At 35.4% G+C, this 25,855-nt stretch overlaps 1 protein-coding gene across 5 annotated transcripts in view; it reads left to right on the top strand.

Moving 5' to 3' along the window:
- The window catches only part of SUPT3H (SPT3 homolog, SAGA and STAGA complex component), a 527,431-nt gene that overhangs the window by 343,766 nt on the left and 157,810 nt on the right, over positions 1 to 25,855 (top strand). For all 5 annotated transcript variants that reach the window (XM_050788261.1, XM_050788262.1, XM_050788263.1 and 2 more), the window contains 2 exons: positions 1,814 to 1,904; positions 11,536 to 11,675. In XM_050788261.1, the coding sequence (XP_050644218.1) occupies positions 1,814 to 1,904; positions 11,536 to 11,675 (231 nt within the window). The remainder of the gene's footprint in view (positions 1 to 1,813; positions 1,905 to 11,535; positions 11,676 to 25,855) is intronic.

Here is a 25,855-nt window from a genome sequence, read left to right as displayed (position 1 = left end):
TTACCTGCCTCAGCCTCCCAAAGTGCTGAAATTCAGGTGTGAGCCACCACACACAGCCTAAAACTTTTTATAAGATTTTAAAAAGCAAGTCGGGTTTGGTGGCTCACGCCTGTAATCCCAGCACTTTGGGAGGCTGACGTGGGCAGATCATGAGGTCAGGAGATCGAGACCATCCTGGCTAACATGGTGAAACCCTGTCTCTACTAAAAAAAAAATACAAAAAATTAGCTGGGCATGGTGGCGGGTGCCTGTAGTCCCAGCTACTCGGGAGGGTGAGACAGGAGAATGGCATGAACCCGGGAGGCCGAGCTTGCAGTGAGCCGAGATGGCACCATCGCACTCCAGCCTGGGCGGCAGAGCAAGACTCCGTCTCAAAAAAAAAAAAAAAAAAAAAAAGCAATTGCAGTCAGGTACCACATGATGAACTTTTTTTCAACAATGTGCTGCAAACAGCAGTAGTCCCATAAGATTATAATGGAGCTGAACAATTCCAATTATCTAGTGATGTCATAGGTATCATAATAACATTGTAGTGCAATGCATGACTCAACTTTGCGGTGGTGCTGGTATATACCTGCTACACTACTGATGGTATAAAAGCCTAGCACATAAAATTATGTATAGTACATAATACTTGATAAAGATAATAAATGACTGTTACTTGTTTATGTATTTATAATACTCTTCATCATTATTTTAGAGTGTACTACTTGCAAAAAACACTTAACTGTAAACCACCTGAGGTTGTTCCTTCATGAGATATTCCAATAAAAAAGCAGTTATCAAAGGAACTGACAGTTCCATGCATGCTACTGCCCTTGAAGACCTTTCAGTGGGACAAGATGTGGAGGTAGAAGACACTGATATTGACAATCCTGACCCTTTGTAGGCCTAGGCTAGTGTGTGTGTGTGTGTGTGTGTGTACATACACACACATCTTAGTTTTTAACAAAGAAGTTTAAAAAGCTAAAAGAAATTTAAAAGTAGAAAAAAGTTTATAGAAAAAGGATATAAAGGAAAAATGTTTTTGTACAATTGTAGAAGGTGTTTGTGTTTTAAGCTAAGTATTACTATAAGAGTCAAATTTTTTAAATTAAGTCTATAAGGTAAAATAGTTACAGTAAGGAAGCTAAGGCACATTTATTATTGAAGAAAGAAAAATTTTAAATATAGTGTAGCCTAAGTGTACAGCTTTTTTAAAAAATAAAGTCTGCAATAGCATGCAGTAATGTCCTAGGCCCTCAAATTCACTTGCCACTCATTCATGGACTCAACCAGAGCAACTTCAGATCCTACAAGCTTCATTCATGGTATATGCACTCTACAGATGTATCGCTTTTTGTCATTTACATGGTATTTTAACTAATTTTTCTATATTGAGATATGCAAATACTTACCATTTTCTTACCCTTGCATACAGGTTTGTAGCCCATGAACAATAGGCCGCACCATGTAGCCTAGGTGTACATTAGACTGTTCCATCTAGGTTTGTGTAAGTGTATTCTGTGATGTTCACAAAACGATGAAGTCTTGTGAGGATGCATTTCTTGATCCCCATCATTAAGCAGTGTGTGACTATTGTGATTCTGGAACATCCGGATATTTGTAAATGAAAAATGCTTTTGAAAAGACTTGTATTTTAGCCTTTGTGTTTGATGACTACCTTTTTATGTCATAGCAGTATGCTAAGGATTACTTTATTTTCTCTGATATCATGAGGTACAAGTTTATTAAATTTTGTTATAGTAGTCTTTAATCAGTAAACGAATATATGTATAGGTTTTCTTATTTATTTATTTTATATTTTTAATAGAAAAAACTTAGAAGATTGCTAAAATACATGTTTATCCGAGACTACAAATCAAAGATTGTCAAAGGCATCGATGAGGATGATCTTCTCGAAGGTAACCAAATCAAAACACAAAACTAAAACTTTAGCTTATGACACGTGTGCTGGTAACACATTTATGCAATTCCAGTGTAGCTATTCTCAAGAACTAGTTAATTTTTTTCCTGTCAGCAAATCAAGTGGAATGCCCTTGCAAAAGTATATATTTCTGATAAAATGTATTATACCGTGTTACCTATTTAATATTACTACACTTCTTATAGAATCTAATTCTTGAAAAATAGTTCTGCAGGCCGGGCGCGGTGGCTCACGCCTGTAATCCCAGCACTTTGGGAGGCCGAGGCGGGCGGATCACAAGGTCAGGAGATCGAGACCATGGTGAAACCCCGTCTCTACTAAAAATAGAAAAAATTAGCCGGGCGCAGTGGCGGGCGCCTGTAGTCCCAGCTACTCGGGAGGCTGAGGCAGGAGAATGGCGTGAACCCGGGAGGCAGAGCTTGCAGTGAGCCGAGATTGCGCCACTGCCCTCCAGTCTGGGCGACACAGCAAGACTCCGTCTCAAAAAAAAAAAAAAAAAAAAAAAAAAAAAAAAAAGAAAAATAGTTCTGCAGATGAATTGAAATGTTTCTTTTTATGGAGCGCTTAGTGAATACAGACTTAGAGTACAACAGACCTGAATTCCAATCAATACCAGTTCTCTGCTTTCTGTGTGTGACCTTGAAGGATCAGTTTCCTCATGTATATGGAGGGAAATCATATAACATGTGTAACATGTGGAGTGCTTAGGAGAGTTTAGCATAATATATGAAAAGCACTTGATACATGCCTGCCACTGAATAAATGATAGCAGTTAACACCATGCTTCAGATACCACGAAGCTCATCAGAGTAATACTCAGTTTTGCTAAACCATCATATTAGTTTGATGTCCCCTCATTCATTTTAAATCTTCCCTCCTTATCTTCATTTGTATGTTCTAATTTTGTGTGTCTTATAAAAAGCACACTAAAACTTTAAAAAAACAGTTGATAGAAATTATAAGATAAAATATTCAGGCCGGGTGCGGTGGCCCACACGTGTAATCCCAGCACTTTTGGAGGCCGAGGCGGGCGTTTCACGAGGTCAGGAGATTGAGACCATCCTGGCTAACACGGTGAAACCTCATCTCTACTAAAAATACAAAAAATTAGCCGGGCATTGTGGCAGCCGCCTGCAGTCCCAGCTACTTGGGAGGCTGAGGCAGAAGAATGGCATGAACCCGGGAGGCGGAGCTTGCAGTGAGCGGAGATCGTGCCGCTGCACTCCAACCTGGGCGACAGAGCAAGACTCCTCAAAAATAAATAAATAAATAAATAAAATGAAATATTCAGGTGGAACACATCTAATCTTGAGGTGGGACTTCTGAAATGGCTATGTAAGGAGCATGGCAGAGTCTCTCCCCAGTGAAACACATTTAACTGGTAAAATTTTTTTGAAATAATCATTTAAAGTCTCTAGAAATTGTCCTAAGCACATACAGCAAGCAGGGCAACACATATTCAAGATCAACTAAATCTAAGAACAATATGAGAGTCTTTCATTTAAACCATGACCTGCTCACATGATCACTCTCCAGCATTCTGCCACCTTAACTCAGTGTGACAGAAGTTCTATTCTGAGTGAGTATAGCTGGCCCCTCCAGTTCTTATTCTAGGGCAACAGTTTTACCCCAGAAGGGGCAAGAGGTAGTCATCTCTCATCTCCCCCAGCCCCATGTTGCAAAAGCTTTTTTCTAGGCAGGCACAGCTAAGATGACTGGGGCTCCCTTTTCACACTTAACCTCAACTCATAGGATAAAAGCTCTACCTCAGACATGGTGGGCTGAGAATACTGGGCTCTGATTGCCACCACCCTACCTCTCATAGGGAGCAAAGCTACATACCAGAATAGACAAGCCTAGAAGACTAGGGGTTGCTTCCCTTTCCAGATCCCCATTCTCAGATACAGAGAAGCCTTTCCAGGAGAAGCTAATTTCAGGTCCACCCTCAGCTTCAGTACCGTGGTACAGAGGTTCAACACAGACCTTAGGAGCAGAAAGCTCTGCAGCTCTTCCACATCACTGCTTGGAACAAGAGTATGTAGAAGTTCATACCTAACTTCATTGTAAAAACAACAACAGCAACAACAACAATGAAGATCCTGGTGATGAGTGATTAAGAGGGGACTGGTAGCTCCATGATACTGGTAGCAAAAAGCAAAACAGTGGGTCACCTAGATGTTAAACAAAGAAAACAAGGGAAAGAGATAGTTAAAAAGAGACCTCCTGCAGTCAGAGCAAAACTTAAAGACTGACAACATTTCAAAGGGGCCCAACATTATTTAGATCAGTCAGTCTCTGGAGCAATTTATGCCCAAGGGTATTATCAGAAACAGTGGAGCAAACAGCTGGCAATTAGTGGTGGCTAACAGCTGTATGTGATATCAGTAGAGGCAGAACAGCCAGAAACTTAATGGGGAGATCAGGGAAGGTAACAGCCAGAGACACCCTGACTAAAACTACAGTCATCTGTAGTTATGGAGGAGATTGTTTGCATACTCAAGGCTGCACCCTCTGAAGAACATCAGAGGCTGCATACTGCAAGGGAAGAGACTTCATTGTACTAGTTCAGTCAAGTCATGAAATAAATAATGACAAGCCCCAGGAAGGGGAGGGAATTATCTAGATTTGCTACACTATATTATCTCAAGTGTCCATTTTCAACAACAACAGCAAAATACTAGATGTGCCAAGTAATAGATAAGTGTTATCCATAAAAAGGAGACAAAAAAAAAAGTAGACAATAGAAACTGCCTTTTGGGGTCCCAGATGTTGGACTTAGCAGACAAAAACATCAAAGCAGCTATTATGTATGTGTTCAAATAACTAAAGGAAATAAAATTTTTAAAAAGGAAGATCTGATAATAGTGTCTCACAAAGTGAAGAATATCAATAAAAACAATTTATTTTAAAAAATAGAAATTATGGAGTTCAAGAATACAATTACTGAAATGAAAAAATTCAGAAGGGCTCGATAGTTGTTTTCAGCTAGCAGAAGAAATAATCTGAACTTAAAGACATCATTAAAGAGTATACAATCTGAAGAAAAAGTGAAAAAATAACAAAGAAAAATTAACAGCTTCAGAGAAGTGTAGGGTACCATTAAGTGTGTCAAAATACACGTAATGAGAGTATCAGAAGATGAGAGAAAAAGGAGTAGAAAAATATTCAAAGAAATAATGACTGAAAACATCCCAAATTTGATGAAAACTACCAGTCTACTAATTCAAGCATATGAACAAGCTCCAATTAAGATAAACATAAAGAAATCTATACTAAGACACTTTTACCAAAAATGTGGTAAGACAAAAACAGACAAAAAATCATGAAAGTCACAAGAGAAAAGCATATACAAGGGGACCCTGACAATATTGATGGCTGACTTCTAATCAACAATAGAGATCAAAAGGCAGTAGGATGATATATTCAAAGTGCTGAAAGAAAAAAAACTGTCCACCGAGAAACTTATATCCAGCAAAACTATCTTTCAAAAATGAATGCAAAATACATTCCCAGATAAACAAAAACCAGGCAAATTTCTTACTGTCAGACCCATATAAGACAAGTTTTTAAGGCTAAAAGCAAGCTGCACCAAATAATTTGAATCCACACATTTATAAAGATAATTAAGTACATAAATATAAGAGATAGTATAATTGTATATTTCCTTTCCTTTTTAAAACTGATTTATAAAGCAACTGTATAAAACAATATGTATATAAAAATTGTGATGTTGGGTCTGTAACATTTGGAAATATAATATATTTGACAGTAACAACACAAATTATGTAAGTGGTAATAATGCTGTACTGGGGTAAGGAAATGGCACCTCAAGTTATAGAAAGAAATGAAAAGAATCAGAAGTGGCAAATCAAATGATTATAACAAACTATATAAATATATAGTTGGTCTACTATAAAGACACAAACCACTGAAACTGAATCAAGAAGGAATGGAATATCTGAACAGGACAATAGCCAAAGGTTAAATTGGTAGCTTAAAAATTTCCACAGAGGAAAGCTCAGTCACAGGTTATTTCACTGTTGAATTCCACCAAATGTTTAAAGAAGAATACCAATTATTTCCCAACTAATTCTATAAAGGTAATAAAGATTGAGCCTGATAAGAAAACCAGACAAAGATATCACAAGAAAAAAAAACACGGATTGGTATCTTTTTAAATACAGATGCAAAAATCGTCAACAGAATGCCATTAAACTGAATTCAGCAAATATAGAAAGGATTAAAACCATGACCAAATGGGACTTATCACAGGGATATAGGTTGTTTTAAACGTAGAAAACAATTCATGTAATGCATCAGATTAATATAATAAAGGAGAAAAATCACAGATCACCTCAATAAATGTAAGAAAAGCATTTAACAAAATTCTAAAAGTTTTTAATGAAAGGAACATTCAACAAACTAGGAAGAAAAGGAAACCTCTTTAACTTGATAAAGGTGATTGCATGGACTAAATGTTTGTGTCCCTCCTTACCCTCTAAATATATATGTTGAAGCCTAATTCCCAGTGTGGTAGTATTTGGAGGTGAGAATTGTGGGAAGTATTAATAATTAGGTCATAAGGATGGAATCTTTTTGATTAGGGCACTTTTGAGAAGCAACACAAGAAAGGTTGTTTCCTCTGTTTCTGCTGTCCACCATATGTGGATACAACAAGGTCATGGTCATCTGTAAGTCATGAAGCAGGCCTTCACCAGACACTAAATCTACTGGCACCTCGATTTTAGACTTCCCAACCTCCAGAACTGTGAGAAATGTTTGTTGTTTAAGCCTCCCAGTTTATGATGTATTTGTTGTAGCAGCCTGAGCTAAGACAGACATATATGGAAAACCCACACCTAACATCATACTTAATGGTAAAAGACTGTATGCTTTCCCTTACAAGATCAGGAACAAGACAAAGATGTCCATTCATGCCCTTACATGCAATATTGTACTGAAGGTTTTAGCCTGGTGTTTAGTCAGAAAGAGAAGTGAAGGGCATCCAGATTAGAAAAAAAAAAGTTAAACTATCTCTGTTTATAGATGACATAATTTTGTGTATAGAAAATTCTAAGAAATCAATAAAAACTATTACAACTAATAGACTGGTTTGATGCGTTTGCTGGATAGAAGAGAAATATACAAAAATCAAGCATATTTTAATATATCAACAATGAACAGCTCAAAAATGAAATTAAGAAAACAATGCCATTTACAATAGCATCAAAAAGAATAAAATATTTTGGAATAAAATTACTAAAGACTTACAAGATTTATGTACTGAAAACTATAAAATATTGTTGAAATAAGGCCTAGATGGTAATGGAAAGACATCCTATGTTCATGGAATGGAACATTGAATATTATCAAAATGTTAATACTCTCCAACTTGGCCTACAGATTTCATCTGCTTTTCTGTAGAAATGAATACACTGATTCTACAAATCATGACTACACTGATTCTACCAATCATATAGAAATGCCAGATTCTGACATGGAAATGACTTATCTAGGTCATGAAGGAACTAGAATACCTAGAACAATCTTAACAAAGAATAAAGTCAGAGGACTCATGCTTACTGATTTCAAAACCTACCATAAAGCTACAATAATTACAATAGAGCAGTACTGGCATAAGGGTAGACATATTCGTCAATGAAATGGAGTGGAATGAGAGTTCAGTAATAAGCATTTAGGGTCAATCGATATTGACAAGGATTTCAAGAGAATTTGATAGGGAAAACATAGCCATTTTGACAAATACTGCTGGAGCAACTGGATATCCACATACAAAAGAAAGAATTTGGACACCTACAACAACACAGTACACAAAGTTAACCCAATATGGATCATAGACCTAAATATAAGGGCTCAAACCTATAAAATTCTTAAAAAGAAATACAGGAATAAATGTTGATGACTTTGGATGAGGCAAAGCATTCTGAATGTATGACACCAAAAGCACAAACAGCAAAAGAAAAAAAATAGAAAAATTGGACTTGATCAATTGTTTCAGAGTCAAAACAATGACCAATAAATTAACTGATCAATTTAAAAACTTTTATGTTTCAAAGAGCAACATCAAGAAAGTGAAAAGACAGGCCGGGTGCGGTGGCTCAAGCCTGTAATCCCAGCACTTTGGGAGGCCGAGGCGGGCGGATCACAAGGTCAGGAGATCGAGACCACAGTGAAACCCCGTCTCTACTAAAAATACAAAAAAAAATTAGCCAGGCGCGGTGGCGGGCGCCTGTAGTCCCAGCTACTCAGGAGGCTGAGGCAGGAGAATGGCGGGAACCCGGGAGGCGGAGCTTGCAGTGAGCCGAGATCGCGCCACTGCACTCCAGCCTGGGCAACAGCGTGAGACTCCGTTTCAAAAAAAAAAAAAAAAGAAAGTGAAAAGACAAACCACAGAATAGGAGAAAATTTTTCTTATATATCTGATAGGGTACTTTTGTATAGAATATATCAAGAATAGGTACAACTCAACAATAAAAAGACAGGTGACCCAATTTAAAAATGGGCAAAGGGTCTGAATAGACATTTCTACAAAGAAGATTGACTAATGGACAATAGACACTGAAAAAGATACTTAAAAATCATGCCTATAAGTAATCCCAGCACTTTAGGAGGCTGAAGCGGATGGATCACTTGAGATAGGGAAAATGAAAGTGTTCTGAAGGTCTCTTGATACTGCAAAGGGGGAAATATTAGAAGAAAAAGTTGATTTATTGGGAAAACGTTACCTCTTGGTAGGGGTATAATTGATACCTTGTTTTAAATAATAATGGAAACTGTCATTTAAAATATGTTCAAGCAATGTGTCCAACCAGAAAAGAGCGAGGTAAACATTAAAGAAAATGGAAAAAGGGATGGTAAACATTAACAAAATAGAAAAGTATATTACGATTTCAAATTAACAATGAGAAGACATGGAGGGACTGTCAACATGGCCAAATCACTAAAAATGAAGAAAAGGAAAAAACAAGAATATGAAATAAATACCAAACATAAAGCAAGAGAAAATAATAAAAATGAAATATATTGGTCATTGCACTAATTATGAAATGGATTAAATTCTTACATTGAGACAGATTATAAACAACCACAAAAATAAAACTTGAAGATAAAGAAAGATTATAAATAATGGGATGAACAAATAAATGGTAGATAAATGCATACACAAATGCAAAGAAAGCAGAAGTGGCAATATTAGCATCATGCAAGCTATAATTTAACATTAAAAGCCCAAACAGGGTAAGAGGAATGTGTTATAGAAGGATAAAGGAGAATAATAATAATAAAAAAACAGGATAAAGAGGAATAATTATAGAAGACACAATTTTTAACATAATAGACCCATAAGCACTAAATAGTAAATCAGCAAAATAGCAAGATATGCTTAGACCTGTATTTATCTGGAATAGAATGTCTATGAATTTTTTTTCAGTATATCTACAGAACATTTACAAAACTTAATTGTAAAATTGGCCACAAAGTGAACCTTTACAGATTTAAATAAGAATAGATATCTGATAGGATCCATTCCATCTGTGTGAGTGGAGAGAAGTCATCTCAAACAAAAGTTATAAGAAAAAAAGATGAACTTATTTGACAATATAGAAATTTATTTATTTATTTATTTATTTATTTATTTTTTTTTTTTTTTTTTTTTGAGATGGAGTTTTGCTCTTGTTGCCCAGGCTGGAGTGCAATGGAGCAATCTCGGCTCACTGCTGCCTCCGTCTCCTGGGTTCAAGCAATTCTCCTGCCTCAGCCTCCCGAGTAGCTGGGATTACAGGCATGTGCTACCACGCCCGGCTAATTTTGTATTTTTAGTAGAGATGGGGTTTCTCCATGTTGGTCAGGCTGGTCTCAAACTCCTGACCTCAGGTGATCTGCCTGCCTCAGCCTCCCAAAGTGCTGGGGTTACAGGCATGAGCCACTATACCTGGCAAATTTTAAATTTTTTAATGGCAAAAGATGCTTTAAAATTCATAGGCAAATGAAAGACTAGGATAAACATTTTTAACTCAGATAACAAAGGGGTAATATAAAAGAGCCCTTTAAATTGTTAAGAAAAAGACAACCCAGTTGAAAATGGGCAAAGGATAAAAATAGACAATTAACAGAAAGACTTATTCAGATAGCTGGCAAACATATGGGAAAAAAATGTTTAGATTCATTAGGGAAATTAAATATTTTAATCACAATGACATATCACTTTACATTTATTAGACTTTTCTCATGGAGAGGAAAAGCATTCCTCATTACTCTTGGAAACTTGAGGGGTTAATGCACTGGTAAACAATCTCTTAACCTCCATTAAAATGTTTGTACCTTTTAACTCAGTAGTTCCATCCTTGTGAATCTATACCATAAACATTAAGCCAACCACACAGAATGCCATATGGATGGGATGTTTATTACAGCATTTCCCCGGGGTAGCAAAAACCTGAAACAAAGTTTATGCCCATCAATAGGGGATTGGCTGGAAAGCTGTGGTGCGTATATACTGTCAAATATTACACAACCATTAAAGAATCAGGGCTTTACCGTTGACTTGGAGGAATTTTTCTCCATAATTGACAAAAAAACATGAAGTGCAAGACAAGAAAGAAATAGAAGGAATATCATAGGAACCCTTTTCTAAAAAGCATAAATGAATAAAACAGCTCTATAAATGAATGTATTTTTATGGATATATGAGCATGGAGAATACATATTGGGTAGTAGTAGTATGAGTTACAGGATCTTTAGTTGGAGTTTGATCATATAAAAGGGAAGGAAATGGGAAAGAACAATCAAGCAAAAATGATATGTGGTATCATTTTAATATATTTTAATTTATAGATATTTATAAAACTTTCTGATGTAGAAATTTAAAAGAAATGATAAAAATGAAGAAAAATGATCTAAGGACCTAAGAGAATAATATAGATTCTTATATGTATATAGTTGTTAATGTGCTTAGAGATAAATATTTTTTAAATCTTCTGTAACCTTAAGTTGTCAAATTTTGAAAAATATATTCGGATATCTCACAGTAATTGTGCTTTTTATTAAGATTTCCTTTGTGTTATTCATTTTGCTATTATTTTGGTACATAAAAGTTTATGGCTATTTAAAATTCCTTTTATTATTAGATACTATTTCACCCTGCCTCCTTTAGTGTTTTTGGTCTTGAACTGTATTTTCTAATGTTAATGTTACCAGTTCTGCTTTCTTAGCTTGTATTTGCCTAGCATATCCTTACTCATCATTTTTTGTATTGTCATTTCATTTCAGAGGTGTTTAACTGTAGAGCAATATTCTTTTTCCAAATCTGAGCACACCACTCTCTGCTTTTTATAAGGGATTTAATTAGCCCTTTCACACTTATTTTGGTAAATGATCATTTGGTTCTATCCTCTCAGTCTAATTTGTGACATGAATAAATGATTTAATTCTGTATGACTTTTATTTTAGATGCAAGAATTATTTTTAAGATTATTTTCAGAGAATTCCAATTCTGAATTTGGTATACTATATTTAATACATGTAATAATTAGTGCCAATGTAAACCTATTGAGAACATTTCGTTTTTTCTTTCCCTTGACTTCATGAAGACAAATTGAGTGGCAGCAATAATACGAACAAAAGACAAAAAATTGCTCAGGACTTCCTCAACTCTATTGACCAGACAGGAGAACTTTTAGCAATGTTTGAAGATGACGAAGTTGATGAAGTTAAACAAGAAAGAATGGAGGTATAGTACATTCTTCCCTTTTTACAGAAATAGAACAACCACTGCAGTGCCTATGCTATTTGGTTCTATTCTCATGTTCTTTAAATGTTGTCTGAAATCTCTAAGTCAGTGGTTTTATGTCTGACAGTAGTGATGTGCAGAGGATCATGATCACCCCTGAAGTGGGAGTCAGATCTACCTTCAGCATCAACTTTGGGAAATGACTTCTGTTTTCCTTTCCTTATTTCCTTTTTTTTAAAGTGAGTAGGTTTCCCTACTCTAGATCTGACATTTACTGATTTTATTTTATTAAGCTCATTTCTAATTAAATATTTACCTTTTTTGTTTCAAATCATCCAGTTTTATTTGTAAACAAAACTAATTCATATTGCTTTTATGCTGGCATATATAGTGTGAAGAGCTATTCTTCTGGCTATAGTTGCAGACTGTGATTGGACTTACTAGCTAGGGTAGTACCCAGGCCAATTACATGCTTTATATCACTGCAAGACAAAGTTAGTGACATTTATTTGGATTCCCTGGATATGTCTTAACAATTAATTTGAAAATTATATGTCTTCTATTTACCTTAGTTATCTATACATAAAATTATTATTTCTTTAAACACTAAAGGAAAAAATTAAAGTAAAATGGTTTGTTTCATTTCAGTGCCTTCCAAATTATAAGACAGTATTTTCACAGTTCATATTGCTATTATCACACTTTCACATATAAGGAATCTCCGTTTTCCCCTTCTCTTTCAGTTGGGCAAGAGAAGTAATTTCAGAATTACGAAAGATTGTGCTAAGTGCCAACTTTATTATAGTTTCTATGCATGCTGAAAATATAATTATTTTATGTTAAGCTTTGGAGGAGGTCCAGTAGATATATATGCTTTATAAACTTCAACAACCTTTAAAGAATTAGCATGCTTAGATCATGCACTGTGATCTAAAGGCAGTGTTCTTTTAGGTATCAATTACTTTAGAAATGTGTGGTTATCTTGGTTTGGGACAACTGCAAATGGTTTTAGTTCAACTTTGCCTTGGGCCAAAAACATGCTAAGTTGTCCAAAGCAGATGATAAACATGTATTTCTGATGTCATCATTGCCCAAACAGGATATGGTTGTTTAGTGGCATGGTTTCATTTATGATGCATTACTTAAAGAGCAAATACTGTTTATGCTTTATTTTTTAAATATTTTTATATTATAAAAATGGCCACTGAGAAAGGTTCATTAAGGAATAAAGCATAATACATAAAGCATTAGTAAAATTGAGCAGCTAACTTTTCAGTTTTGATGGGAAAATCTTGGCTAGCCAAACCTGTTTCCTAAAAGGGCATTCCACAATCAAGAAGAGAAGAAACGGAACGTTTTGTAGCTCTATAATAGCAGGCTACTGTAGACCTAGAAAAATGGGTGTCAGCAGGGTTCTAAAGTCAATAAAATATCTGGAGATGCAGGGTAGAAAAAGCTTGGGTACTCATGCAGTCTGTACACTTCTTCTTTATAGTTATGTATTACATACTGGTAACCAGGATAATAAAATATCAGAAGTTGATAAAAATAGTTACAGTGAAAGTCTTCATATGTACAATAAACATAAGACTGGCAACTTCGTTAAGCTTTATATCATAACAAAAATCTTCTCTGGCCAACATAACGGTAGCTTTTGTATTCTACTCATCCAAATAACAGTTTAACTGAAGAAAAATACACTGGGCTTGTAGACATAACTTAACTGGGACAGTAGAAAGTGGAACCGTTAAGAGCATAGGCCTTGCCTGCTTCTAATTTGATAGGTTATAGTTTCAAGAGTAAACCACAACTGTGGTAATTCATATGAAACCACTTTGGACTCAGAGACTGCAATCTCTTGCTTTTAAAGTTCAGTAGAATAATCAGTCCTGGCATCATTTAGTGACTTAATTTTCCTCTAAGCATCACTCATGGTTGCAGAAACTTTGTTTACTACCTTCTCCCCTAGAATGTATGAAAATGGTATGGACCTACCAATAGGCTTCATTTTAGTTTTCTTTCTTCTTTATAGATATAAAAATTCACTTGGTATTCTAGCTTCTTCTCAAAACATTGAGCAAATATACAAAAAACAATCTGAGTCCTTTCCTGTTGTTTTCAGCGGATGTATGTGTGCATGACTTTAGTTTCATCCATAATTTACTTAATTACTATTAATTTATGTGACTTGAAATACAAAAAAAAGTCTGAATTTTTGCATCCATTTTGCCTTACTAGTTCATCATCGTGACAGTTAGCTAACTCTAACACATTTATTTTTCTCTAGCACCAGATTCTAGGTATACCTATAGTAGTGATCCATGATCTCAGAACATCCTTTTAAATGATCAAATAAAGATTAAATAGTGCTCAGATTTGTTTTAGTGTATTTGAGGGACTGAGAAAGAAAAGCAGGGAGATACATACAACAATAGCTTCCCTCCAACCCCACCCACCTCCATCCCAAAATAAGGCAGGTGTGTCTAATGTTACTTTCATTCTAATTTTTTCATCTAACCAAATAATTTGTGACTGTGTCAACCAAAGTCTCAAATAGCTTTGAGTTTTCTTGTCAGTGAGGAACTGTGGTCACCACAGAAGAGTTGTACCTAAGAACCTGCTTTGCTGCTTGTAGAGGAACCTGAGAAGCTCAGGTTTGTCATTAATCAAGTAAACTATCTAGTCTTGTAAACCACTAACTTTGTAAAGAGATGTAAACAATGGATGCTTAAAAAGTTGAGAGAACTCTACCTTCAGACTAATCCTCAAATTGATAAAAGTAAACAAGAGAGCAAAGATTAGAGCTTACCAGAGAGAGAGCTTTTAAACAGTTTGGGGTACAGAAAATCCCTAGGGACTTTGTATCTCGTGTTTTCATATCAGAGGCTTAATAATGGAATCTAGAGAAAAGCAGAGTGATACATATAACATTTAAGGCAGCTTAAAATTTGTTGATAATAGGTTTAAATTGAATAAGGTGCCAGGTGGTAGTCTGAATTTGCTTAACCTGAAAGGAACTGACCATAGATTTGAAAACGTAGTTTCTTATACAGGCTGAATAATAAGAGAAATCAGGTGTATCATTCAGTTATGCCCAAGTATAGCATGGTTATGATTCCTGGGGATTTTGACTCCCAGGATGGTTTTTGGAGGTAAGTGGACTAGAAAACTCACTGAAGAAGAGATAGGTGGATGCCTGTAGAAGTTGTCCATCTTCTCCTGTTTTTGAAGTCTTTCTGCCATTCCCATTTGTACCTATCATGATATCTTTTAATTATAAGGAAAAGGAAAATAAAATGCCTGTAAAGCTAACAGTCCAAAAATATCTTAGATAAGACTTAACATTAAAGAAAAAGGCTAATCCCAGTAAGATAAACATTGACAAATACCAGAAGAGTTTAAAAGGTTGAGTTGGCCGGACACGGTGGCTCACGCCTGTAATCCCAGCACTTTGGGAGGCCGAGGCGGGCGGATCACGAGGTCAGGAGATCGAGACCATCCTGGCTAACACGGTGAAACCCCGTCTCTACTAAAAATGCAAAAAATTAGCTGGGCGAGGCGGCGGGCGCCTGTAGTCCCAGCTACTCGGGAGGCTGAGGCAGGAGAATGGCGTGAACCCGGGAGGCGGAGCTTGCAGTGAGCCGAGATCGCGCCATTGCACTCCAGCCTGGGCGACTAAGCGAGACTCTGTCTCAAAAAAAAAAAAAAAAACCAAAAAAACCAAAAGGTTGAGTTAAAAACTGAAACTCTTAAAAATGTTAGAATATATAGGACTATGAAATGAAGATAGAATTATATACTACAAAGATATATGTAGTTTACATATGTAGATAATAAATACATGTATGTATATATCTATGTATGTATATACATTTATATTTGCATATACATTTATATATACCAATTCATTTGCATACATTTATACACTATGCCCATATATACATATATAGAAATAGAAATGAAATTTTTCTAGATTACTTAAAAGGTAAAAGTTAAAGAACAATCAGAGGTATATCATACAAACCCTGTAATACTGGTGCTTACAATATCAATTTCAGAGAAAAGAGAATTTAAGGAGAGAAGCATTAAAATGGAATAAAGGCAATAATTTTATGTTACTAAAAAATACACCTGTAGTGAAAATATAGTAGGTGCAAACTGTCAATCATCAAATTCCAGAGCATTGAAAGCTTCTGGTAGTGTGGGGAGAGGTCAGAGAAATACATTTGTTATGGAGACTAGAACATACCATCCCAATCCTTAACTGATTAATTCAAGGGAAATAAAAAGACATTAATAAATCCCAGCACTTTGGGAGGCTGAGTGCACACGAAGGGTTACACACAAAGGGAAGCCAATCACACTAACAGCAGATCTCTTGGCAGAAACTCTCCAAGCCAGAAGAGAGTGGGGGCCAATATTCAACATTCTTAAAGTAAAGAATTTTCAACCCAGAATTTCATATCCAGCCAAACTAAGTTTCACAAGTGAAGGAGAAATAAAATCCTTTACAGACAAGCAAATGCTTAGAGATTTTGTCACCACCAGGCCTGCGCTACAAGAGATCCTGAAGGAAGCACTAAACGTGGAAAGGAACAACAAGTACCAGCCATTGCAAAAACATGTCAAAATGTAAAGTCCATCAATGCTAGGAAGAAACTGCATCAACTAGCGAACAAAATAACCAGCTAGCATCATAATGACAGGATCAAGTTCACACATAACAACATTAACCTTAAATGTAAATGGACTGAATGGTCCAATTAAAAGACACAGACTGGCAAATTGGATAAAGAGTCAAGACCCATCAGTTTGCTGTATTCAGGAGACCCATCTCACATGCAGAGACACACATAGGCTCAAAATAAAGGGATGGAGGAATATTTACCAAGCAAATGGAAAACAAAGAAAAGCAGCGGTTGCAATCCTAGTCTCTGATAAAACAGACTTTAAACCATCAAAGATCAAAAGAGACAAAGAAGGCCATTACATAATGGTAAAGGGATCAATTCATCAGGAAGAGCTAACTATCCTAAATATATATGCACCCAATACAGGAGCAACCAGATTCATAAAGCAAGTCCTTAGAGACTTACAAAGAGACTTAGACTCCCATACAATAATAACGGGAGACTTTAACACGCCACTGTCAACATTAGACAGATCAACGAGACAGAAAGTTAACAAGGATATCCAAGAATTGAACTCAACTCTGCACCAAGCAGATCTAATAGACATCTACAGAATTCTCTACCCCAAATCAACAGAATATACATTCTTCTCAGCACCACATCACACTTACTCCAAAATTGACCACATAGTTGGAAGTAAAGCACTCCTCAGCAAATGTAAAAGAACAGAAATTATACCAAACTGTCTCTCAGACCACAGTGCAATCAAACTAGAACTCAGGACTAAGAAACTCAATCAAAACCGCTCAACTACAAAGAAACTGAACAACCTGCTCCTGAATAACTACTGGGTACATAACGAAATGAAGGCAGAAATAAAGATGTTCTTTGAAACCAATGAGAACAAAGATACAACATACCAGAATCTCTGGGACACATTTAAAGCAGTGTGTAGAGGGAAATTTATAGCACTAAATGCCCACAAGAGAAAGCAGGAAAGATCTAAAACTGACACCCTAACATCACAATGAAAAGAACTAGAGAAGCAAGAGCAAACACATTCAAAATCTAGCAGAAAGCAAGAAATAACTAAGATCAGAGCAGAACTGAAAGAGATAGAGACACAAAAAACCCTTCAAAAAATCAATGAATCCAGGAGCTGGTTTTTTGAAAAGATCAACAAGATTGATAGACCGCTAGCAATACTAATAAGAAAAGAGAGAAGAATCAAATAGACACAATAAAAAATGATAAAGGGGATATCACCACTGACCCCACAGAAATACAAACTACCATCAGAGAATACTGTAAACACCTCTACACAAATAAACTAGAAAACCTAGAAGAAATGGATAATTTCCTGGACACTCACACTCTCCCAAGACTAAACTAGGAAGAAGTTGAATCCCTGAATAGACCAATAGCAGGCTCTGAAATTGAGGCAATAATTAATAGCCTACCAACCAAAAAAAAGTCCAGAACCAGACGGATTCACAGCCAAATTCTACCGGAGGTACAAGGAGGAGTTGGTACCATTCCTTCCGAAACTCTTCCAATCAGTAGAAAAAGAGGGAATCCTCCCTAACTCACTTTACGAGGCCAACATCATCCTGATACCAAAGACTGACAGCGATACAACAAAAAAAAAGAGAATTTTAGACCAATATCCCTGATGAACATCGATGCAAAAATCCTCAATAAAATACTGGCAAACCAAATCCAGCAGCACATCAAAAAGCTTATCCACCATGATCAAGTGGGCTTCATCGCTGGGATGCAAGGCTAGTTCAACATATGCAAATCAATAAACGTAATCCAGCATATAAACAGAGCCAAAGACAAAAACCACATGATTATCTCAATAGATGGAGAAAAGGCCTTTGACAAAATTCAACAGCCCTTCATGCTAAAAATGCTCAATAAATTCTGTATTGATGGAACATATCTCAAAATAATAAGAGCTATTTATGACAAACCCACAACCAATATTCATACTGAATGGGCAAAAACTGGAAGCATTCCCTTTGAAAACTGGCACAAGACAGGGATGCCCTCTCTCACCACTCCTATTCAACATAGTGTTGGAAGTTCTGGCTAGGACAATCAGGCAAGACAAAGAAATCAAGGGTATTCAATTAGGAAAAGAAGAAGTCAAATTGTCCCTGTTTGCAGATGACATGATTGTATATTTAGAAAACCCCATTGTCTCAGCCCAAAATCTCCTTAAGCTGATAAGCAACTTCAGCAACATCTCAGGATACAAAATCAATGTGCAAAAATCACAAGCCTTCTTATACACCAGTAACAAACAAACAGAGAGCCAAATCATGAATGAACTCCCATTCACAATAACTTCAAAGAGAGTGAAATACCTAGGAATCCAACTTACAAGGGATGTAAAAGACCTCTTCAAGGAAAACTAGAAACCACTGCTCAGTGAAATAAAAGAGGACATAAACAAATGGAAGAACATACCATGCTCATGGATAGGAAGAATCAATATTGTGAAAATGGCCATACTGCCCAAGGTAATTTATAGATTCAATGCCATCCCCATTAAGCTACCAATGACTTTCTTCACAGAATTGGAAAAAACTGCTTTAAAGTTCATATGGAACCAAAAAAGACCCTGCATTGCCAAGGCAATCCTAAGCCAAAAGAGCAAAACTGGAGGCATCACACTACCTGACTTGAAACTATACTACAAAGCTACAGTAACCAAAACAGCATGGTACTGGTAAGAAAACAGGGATATAGACCACTGGAACAGAACAGAGCCCTCAGAAATAGTACCACACATCTACAGCCATCTGATCTTTGACAAACCTGACAAGGACAAGAAATGGGGAAAGGATTCCCTGTTTAATAAATGGTGCTGGGAAAATTGGCTAGCCATAAGTAGAAAGCTGAAACTGGATCCTTTCCTTACTCCTTATACAAAAATTAATTCAAGATGGATTAGAGACTTAAATGTTAGACCCAAAACCATAAAATCCCTAGAAGAAAAGCTAGGTAATACCATTCAGGACATAGGCATGGGCAAGGACTTCATGTCTAAAACACCAAAAGCAATGGCAACAAAAGCCAAAATTGACAAATGGGATCTCATTAAACTAAAGCAAAAGAAACTACCATCAGAGTGAACAGGCAACCTAGAGAATGGGAGAAAATTTTTGCAATCTACTCATCTGACAAAGGGCTAATATCCAGAACCTACAAAGAACTCAATCAAATTTACAAGAAAAAAACAACCCCATCAAAAAGTGGGCAAAGGATATGAACAGACATTTCTCAAAAGAAGACATTCATACAGCAAACAGATACATGAAAAAATGCTCATCATCACTAGCCATCAGAGAAATGCAAATCAAAACCACAGTGAGATACCATCTCACACCAGTTAGAGTGGCAGTCATTAAAAAATCAGGAAACAACAGGTGCTGGAGAGAATGTGGAGAAATAGGAATGCTTTTACACTGTTGTTGGGACTGTAAACTAGTTCAGCCATTGTGGAAAACAGTATGGCGATTCCTCAAGGATCTAGAACTAGAAATACCAGTTGACCCAGCCATCCCATTACTGGGTATATACCCAAAGGATTATAAGTCATGCTGCTATAAAGACACATGCACAGGTATGTTTATTGCGGCACTATTCACAATAGCAAAGACTTGAAATCAACCCAAATGTCCATCAGTGACAGATTGGATTAAGAAAATGTGGCACATATACACCATGGAATACTGTGCAGCCATAAAAAAGGATGAGTTTGTGTCCTTTGTAGGGACATGGATGCAGCTGGAAACCATCATTCTTAGCAAACTATCACAAGAACAGAAAACCAAATACCGCATTTTCTCACTCATAGGTGGGAATTGAACAATAAGATCACTTGGACACAGGAAGGGGATCATCACACACTGCATCCTATTGTGGGGAGGGTCGGGGGAGGGATAGCTAGGAGATATACCTAATGTAAATGATGAGTTAATGGGTGCAGCACACCAACATGACACATGTATACATGTGTGACAAACCGGCACGTTGTGCACATGTACCCTAGAACTTAAACTATAATAAAAAAAAAAAAAGAAAACCCATATGATAGTTTTAATTGGTATTAAAAAGAGATATGACAAAATTCACTTCCTAGCCTTTTTAGAAATTCTTAGTAAACTAGATATAGAAAAGTCCTTCTACTTTATGATAAAAAAAAACTCACTTAAATTAACAGACATCAGGATAGTTTTAAAAATATTAAAAGTTCTTAAATTCTGAATATCCACCGTTACCACTTTCATTTGCTGGAGTTCAAGGAGCACTAGGCAGTGCAATAAAAGGCATTGCTATTGGCAGGAGACCAAAATTTATCATTATGTACAGATAACATAATTTATTAATTTTGGTAATCCTTGAGAATCAGTGTAAAAAGTACTGAAGCCAGTAGAAGTCTTCATTAAGTCAGAGAGACACTGACCAAGATTAGGAACTTCTTCCATAATTCCGTAATACTTGATAATAAATTCAGTAATAGTCAATAGTAAAATTGAGAAAAAAAGGCAATGTCGATCAGAATAATACAAGAAAAAAATTATTTGGAGATAAACTTTATATTAACAATAAATGTAAAAGAAATATGTAACTCATTTTTAATAATGTACTGAGACATGAGTATATAAATGAAAAAGTACTATGTTCCTGGATACAGACTAAATGTTGTAAATTTCAGTTATTTCCACATTAATGTATTGACTTAATGTTGTTTAACAGAAATCTCAGCAAGATTAAAAATAAAAACTTTTTAAAATGATATTAGTCTTCACCTGAAGTTATAAAATTTAGGATAGCCAAGAAATTTTCATTAAAGAAGAGTAGGGGATTGAGTTTAATTTAATGGCAAAACTGCAATTACTTTTGCATCAACCTAATACCACCACATAATATAAGATTCCATGTAACTACAACAGTCAAAATAGTGTGGTACTGGCGTAAAACCCACAGACACGCCTGTGAAAAGAATAAATGATACAATTAAATATAAAGAAGAATTAGTCACAATAAAGATGGCATTAGACATCAGTGGGAGAAAGATGCCAAGACAACTAAAGAACTTTCGGAAAAGAAAATATAATGATAACTCTTAACCTTATACATCCATCAACATACATTCCAGAATATTAAAAATTTGGTATAAAAAGTAAAACCATTTTTAAAAATTACAAATAACCACAGGTAATATTGAAGAACTTTCTAGGCTTTCATTTCAGAGCTTTTGAGAAATACTGCTCCTCAAGCTTTTGACACATACACTGTGGGAGTAGGGAATGGTCTGTTTTCAAATAAGTGTGTGAAATGCCAAGTTCAAATTTTTCAGAAGGTTCTTTTAGGAATTTTCAGAGGGTTTTGTATACTAAATTTTGTGAATTTTTCAAGAGAGGAAATAGACTCTCTTAAAATATTCTGAAAGGTCACTCAGAGCCGAGTTCAGGGGTGAAAAAATCACAAAGGAAGTGACTTTTAAATTCAATCTTATAAAAATTATGTCTGTGTTTCAGAAACACAAAAAATATTAAAGGCAAATGCATAAAAATATGACACAAGTATCAGTATCATTTATATAGATCTTTTAAAATCAATAAAAAATAACATTCTAGCAGAAAAATTGGCAAAGGATATGAAAAAGAAGAAATAAAAATAAATATATAAAGTATCTACTTACTGGTATTGAAATAATGCCATTTTTGTATATAAAATGGTCAAGAGTAAGATGGGAGTGGTAACACATTAACTGTGGAAATGTAGATTAATAAAACCAAGAAAGTATTTTAAAATATCAATTCAGTTAGAAGCATTAATATACTGCAAACTAGTAGACCTACATTTGGTAATTTTTCTTTAGATATCAGGAATTTTGTTCATATGCACATTCATATGCACAAAACTGTTCATCACAATGTCTTACATAATATTGGAAATGGGGTGAGAACCCTGTTTACCTGATGATAAGGGAATATTCATATTTCGCAAACACATTGAAATTAAGACTGCTAGGAGAAATATACCAACATGCTAATAGTGGCTGACAGTGGAGGATGAGATTTACAAGTTTATTGAATTTATAAATTTATGCTGTTTTGAATTTACATATTTACCATCTCTGTTATGTTTCTCTTAATCCTCATTTGATTTCCTTTGTTCTGCAGTTTATCTTCTCATTTTATTTTATTTTTCCTATCAGAAGTATTTACTTTATAAGTGGTGCTGAAAGATACGCTTTATGAGGCAAATTAAATTGGCTCTTTAGATGATTGCAGTTAAGACTGAACAGATGAATGTATGAAGCAATATACACATATAATATGCATGTAAATACAAGTAAATGTATGTTGTGGAAAAAGTTGTACCATTGATTTTATCTCTTCCAGAGAAGGCGCCTGTTGCCAGATTGAAATACTAGCAGTTAGAAACTCATAAAATGTTAGTTAAGTTTTAGACGTAAGAAAGTATGGTAGTTTAATTGTGATTTGCTAGGTAGGCAGTTGTTTCTTATGCATGTTTTTCCTTTTAATTGTCCCTTGTTTCTAGATGCAAGATAGTGTAAAGAGGTAGGGAATAAAATAGATCTTTAGGAAAAAAAAGTTGTCTATGAATTGTCATACTGGGAGTAATAAAGTTTATTTTGCATTTGATTTGAGGATTGATTATATCAGGAAGATTCTAGTTTCGTGGGTATTTTTGTATAAATGCAGTAGCATCTATTAGATGCTCTCAATAAATAAATATCTCAATAGATATTAATATTGGTATTGATTTTTAGTCCTTTAAATGTTTTATTCAGCCATAGTTTGAGTTTAGATTCTCAAATATTTCAGAAAGCTGCTATTCCAATTTGGAGGATATATAGGTATAATATTGTCATATAACTGAAGAGTAGGAGACTATAACCCTACATAGTGTCATGTAGACCGTCTTCAAAGCAGTAATAATGATGTAAAAGTTGAAAACAGTTAATATTTTTGGATGATGCTATTGACTGCAGTTAATAAAAAAAAAAAAAGAAAAAAGAAAAAACAATTCAAACAAAATTAGGCAGTTAGGGAAAGGTTTTGTTTCAGATAACAAAGCCCAGAGGTAGATTTGGCTTCAAACGAGGTTTGATATTGAAGTTCACAGTGTCCATTGGATTGAAGATCACAATGTCCACTGAATATTTATTTCTCACATAGGAGCACAAATGACTGTAGAAGTTTTAGGTCCAGGTGGAGAGATAATGCCTTTGTCCCAAGATTTACGCTTAAAAAGATTTGGTCACAACATCTCCCCAATCCCTGCCAGTGACAGTAGCTAGTAGGATGAAATGTCCTGCCTGGCTTAGCCTAAGTTGTATGCTTCATCCCTGTAGTTGAGTATACAGTCAGACTCCAGCAAAACCGTGGATCTCTGGAACTTTAGGAAGAAGTAATGGGTGTGAAAAGATAGCCACAAAGGTCCTTAAGTGTAAAGATTTTTAACATTGTGGCAGTGTGAATTGATAGAATGATGTCTTAGAATCTCGGCACTCTGTTCAACTCTCTAGGAAGTTTTCTCTAAGACACAACATGGTAAAAACGAATGCAAATCATTTCTTTGGAGTCAAGCAAATCATCTATCCATCCTTTCACTCTTTTATTTATTGGACATTTATTTTTTGAGATTTTTTTAAGTCAATCACTGTTCCAGGTCCTGAGGCTGTGACTATTAAAAAAAAGACAAAATATGGCTTTTGCCCTCACAGTCCTAGAGTAATAACTGACCAATCAAAAGTAAGTATCTAGTAAAGGTAATACAGCCTCAATAAATGGGTTACTATTCTAATTATTACTCTATTTGTTTTTAATTTTGAACCTTCTTAATGGATTATTGGTTATTGAGCCATATATTTTCTACTTGCTATATAATTTGAAATTTAGTTTATTCTGACATAGGGCACATTACTTCTTGAAGACATTTAGGCAGGGTCATTGAATTAGCTTCAGTGTGTTTGCAAAATAAACTTGAAAAGGGCTAGGGTGCATTGCAAAAACATGCCAAAATGTAAAGACCATTTAGGCTAGGAAGAAACTGCATCAACTAACGAGCAAAATAACTAGTTAATATCATAATGGCAGGATCAGGTTCACACATAACAATATTAACCTTAAATGTAAATGGACTAAATTCTCCAATTAAAAGACACAGACTGGCAAACTGGATAAAGAGTCAAGACCCATCAGTCTGCTGTATTAAGGAGACCCATCTCACACGCAGAGACATACATAGGCTCAAAATAAAGGGATGGAGGAAGATTTACCAAGCAAATGGAGAACAAAAAAAAGCAGGGGTTGCAATACTAGTCTCTGATAAAACAGACTTTAAACCATCAAAGATCAAAAGAGACAAAGAAGGCCATTACATAATGGTAAAAGGATCAATTCAACAGGAAGAGCTAACTATCCTAAATATATATGCACCCAATACAGGAGCAACCAGATTCATAAAGCAAGTCCTTAGAGACTTACAAAGAGACTTAGACTCCCATACAATAATAATGGGAGACTTCAACACTCCACTGTCAACATTAGACAGATCAATGAGACAGAAAGTTAACAAGGATATCCAGGAATTGAACTCATCTCTGCAGCAAGCAGACCTAATAGACATCTATAGAACTCTCCACCCCAAATCAACAGAATATACACTCGCTCAGCACCACATCGCACTTATTCCAAAATTGACCACATAGTTGGAAGTAAAGCACTCCTCAGCAAATGTACAAGAACAGAAATTGTAACAAACTGTCTCTCAGACCACAGTGCAATCAAACTAGAACTCAGGACTAAGAAACTCAATCAAAACTGCTCAACTACATGGAAACTGAACAACCTGCTCCTGAATGACTACTGGGTACATAATGAAAAGAAGGCACAAATAAAGATGTTCTTTGAAACCAATGAGAACAAAGATACAACATACCAGAATCTCTGGGACACATTTAAAGCAGTGTGTAGAGGGAAATTTATAGCACTAAATGCCCACAAGAGAAAGCAGGAAAGATCTAAAATTGACACTGTAACATCACAATGAAAAGAACTAGAGAAGCAGGAGAAAATGCATTCAAAAGCTAGCAGAAGAAAAGAAATAACTAAGATCAGAGCAGAACTGAAGGAGATAGAGACACAAAAAACCCTTCAAAAAATCATTGAATCCAGGAGTTGGTTTTTTGAAAAGATCAACAAAATTGACAGACCGATAGCAAGACTAATAAAGAAGAAAAGAGAGAAGAATTAAATAGACGCAATAAAAAATGATAAAGGGGATATCACCACCGACCCCACAGAAATACAAACTACCATCAGAGAATACTATAAACACCTCTACACAAATAAACTAGAAAATCTAGAAGAAATGGATAATTTCCTGGACACTTACACTCTTCCAAGACTAAACCAGGAAGAAGTTGAATCCCTGAATAGACCAATAGCAGGCTCTGAAATTGAGGCAATAATTAATAGCCTACCAACCAAAAAAAGT

This window comes from Macaca thibetana, chromosome 4 (assembly GCF_024542745.1).
Source record: "Macaca thibetana thibetana isolate TM-01 chromosome 4, ASM2454274v1, whole genome shotgun sequence".
NCBI lineage: Eukaryota > Metazoa > Chordata > Mammalia > Primates > Cercopithecidae > Macaca > Macaca thibetana.
This window is presented reverse-complemented; position numbering and strand designations above follow the sequence as displayed.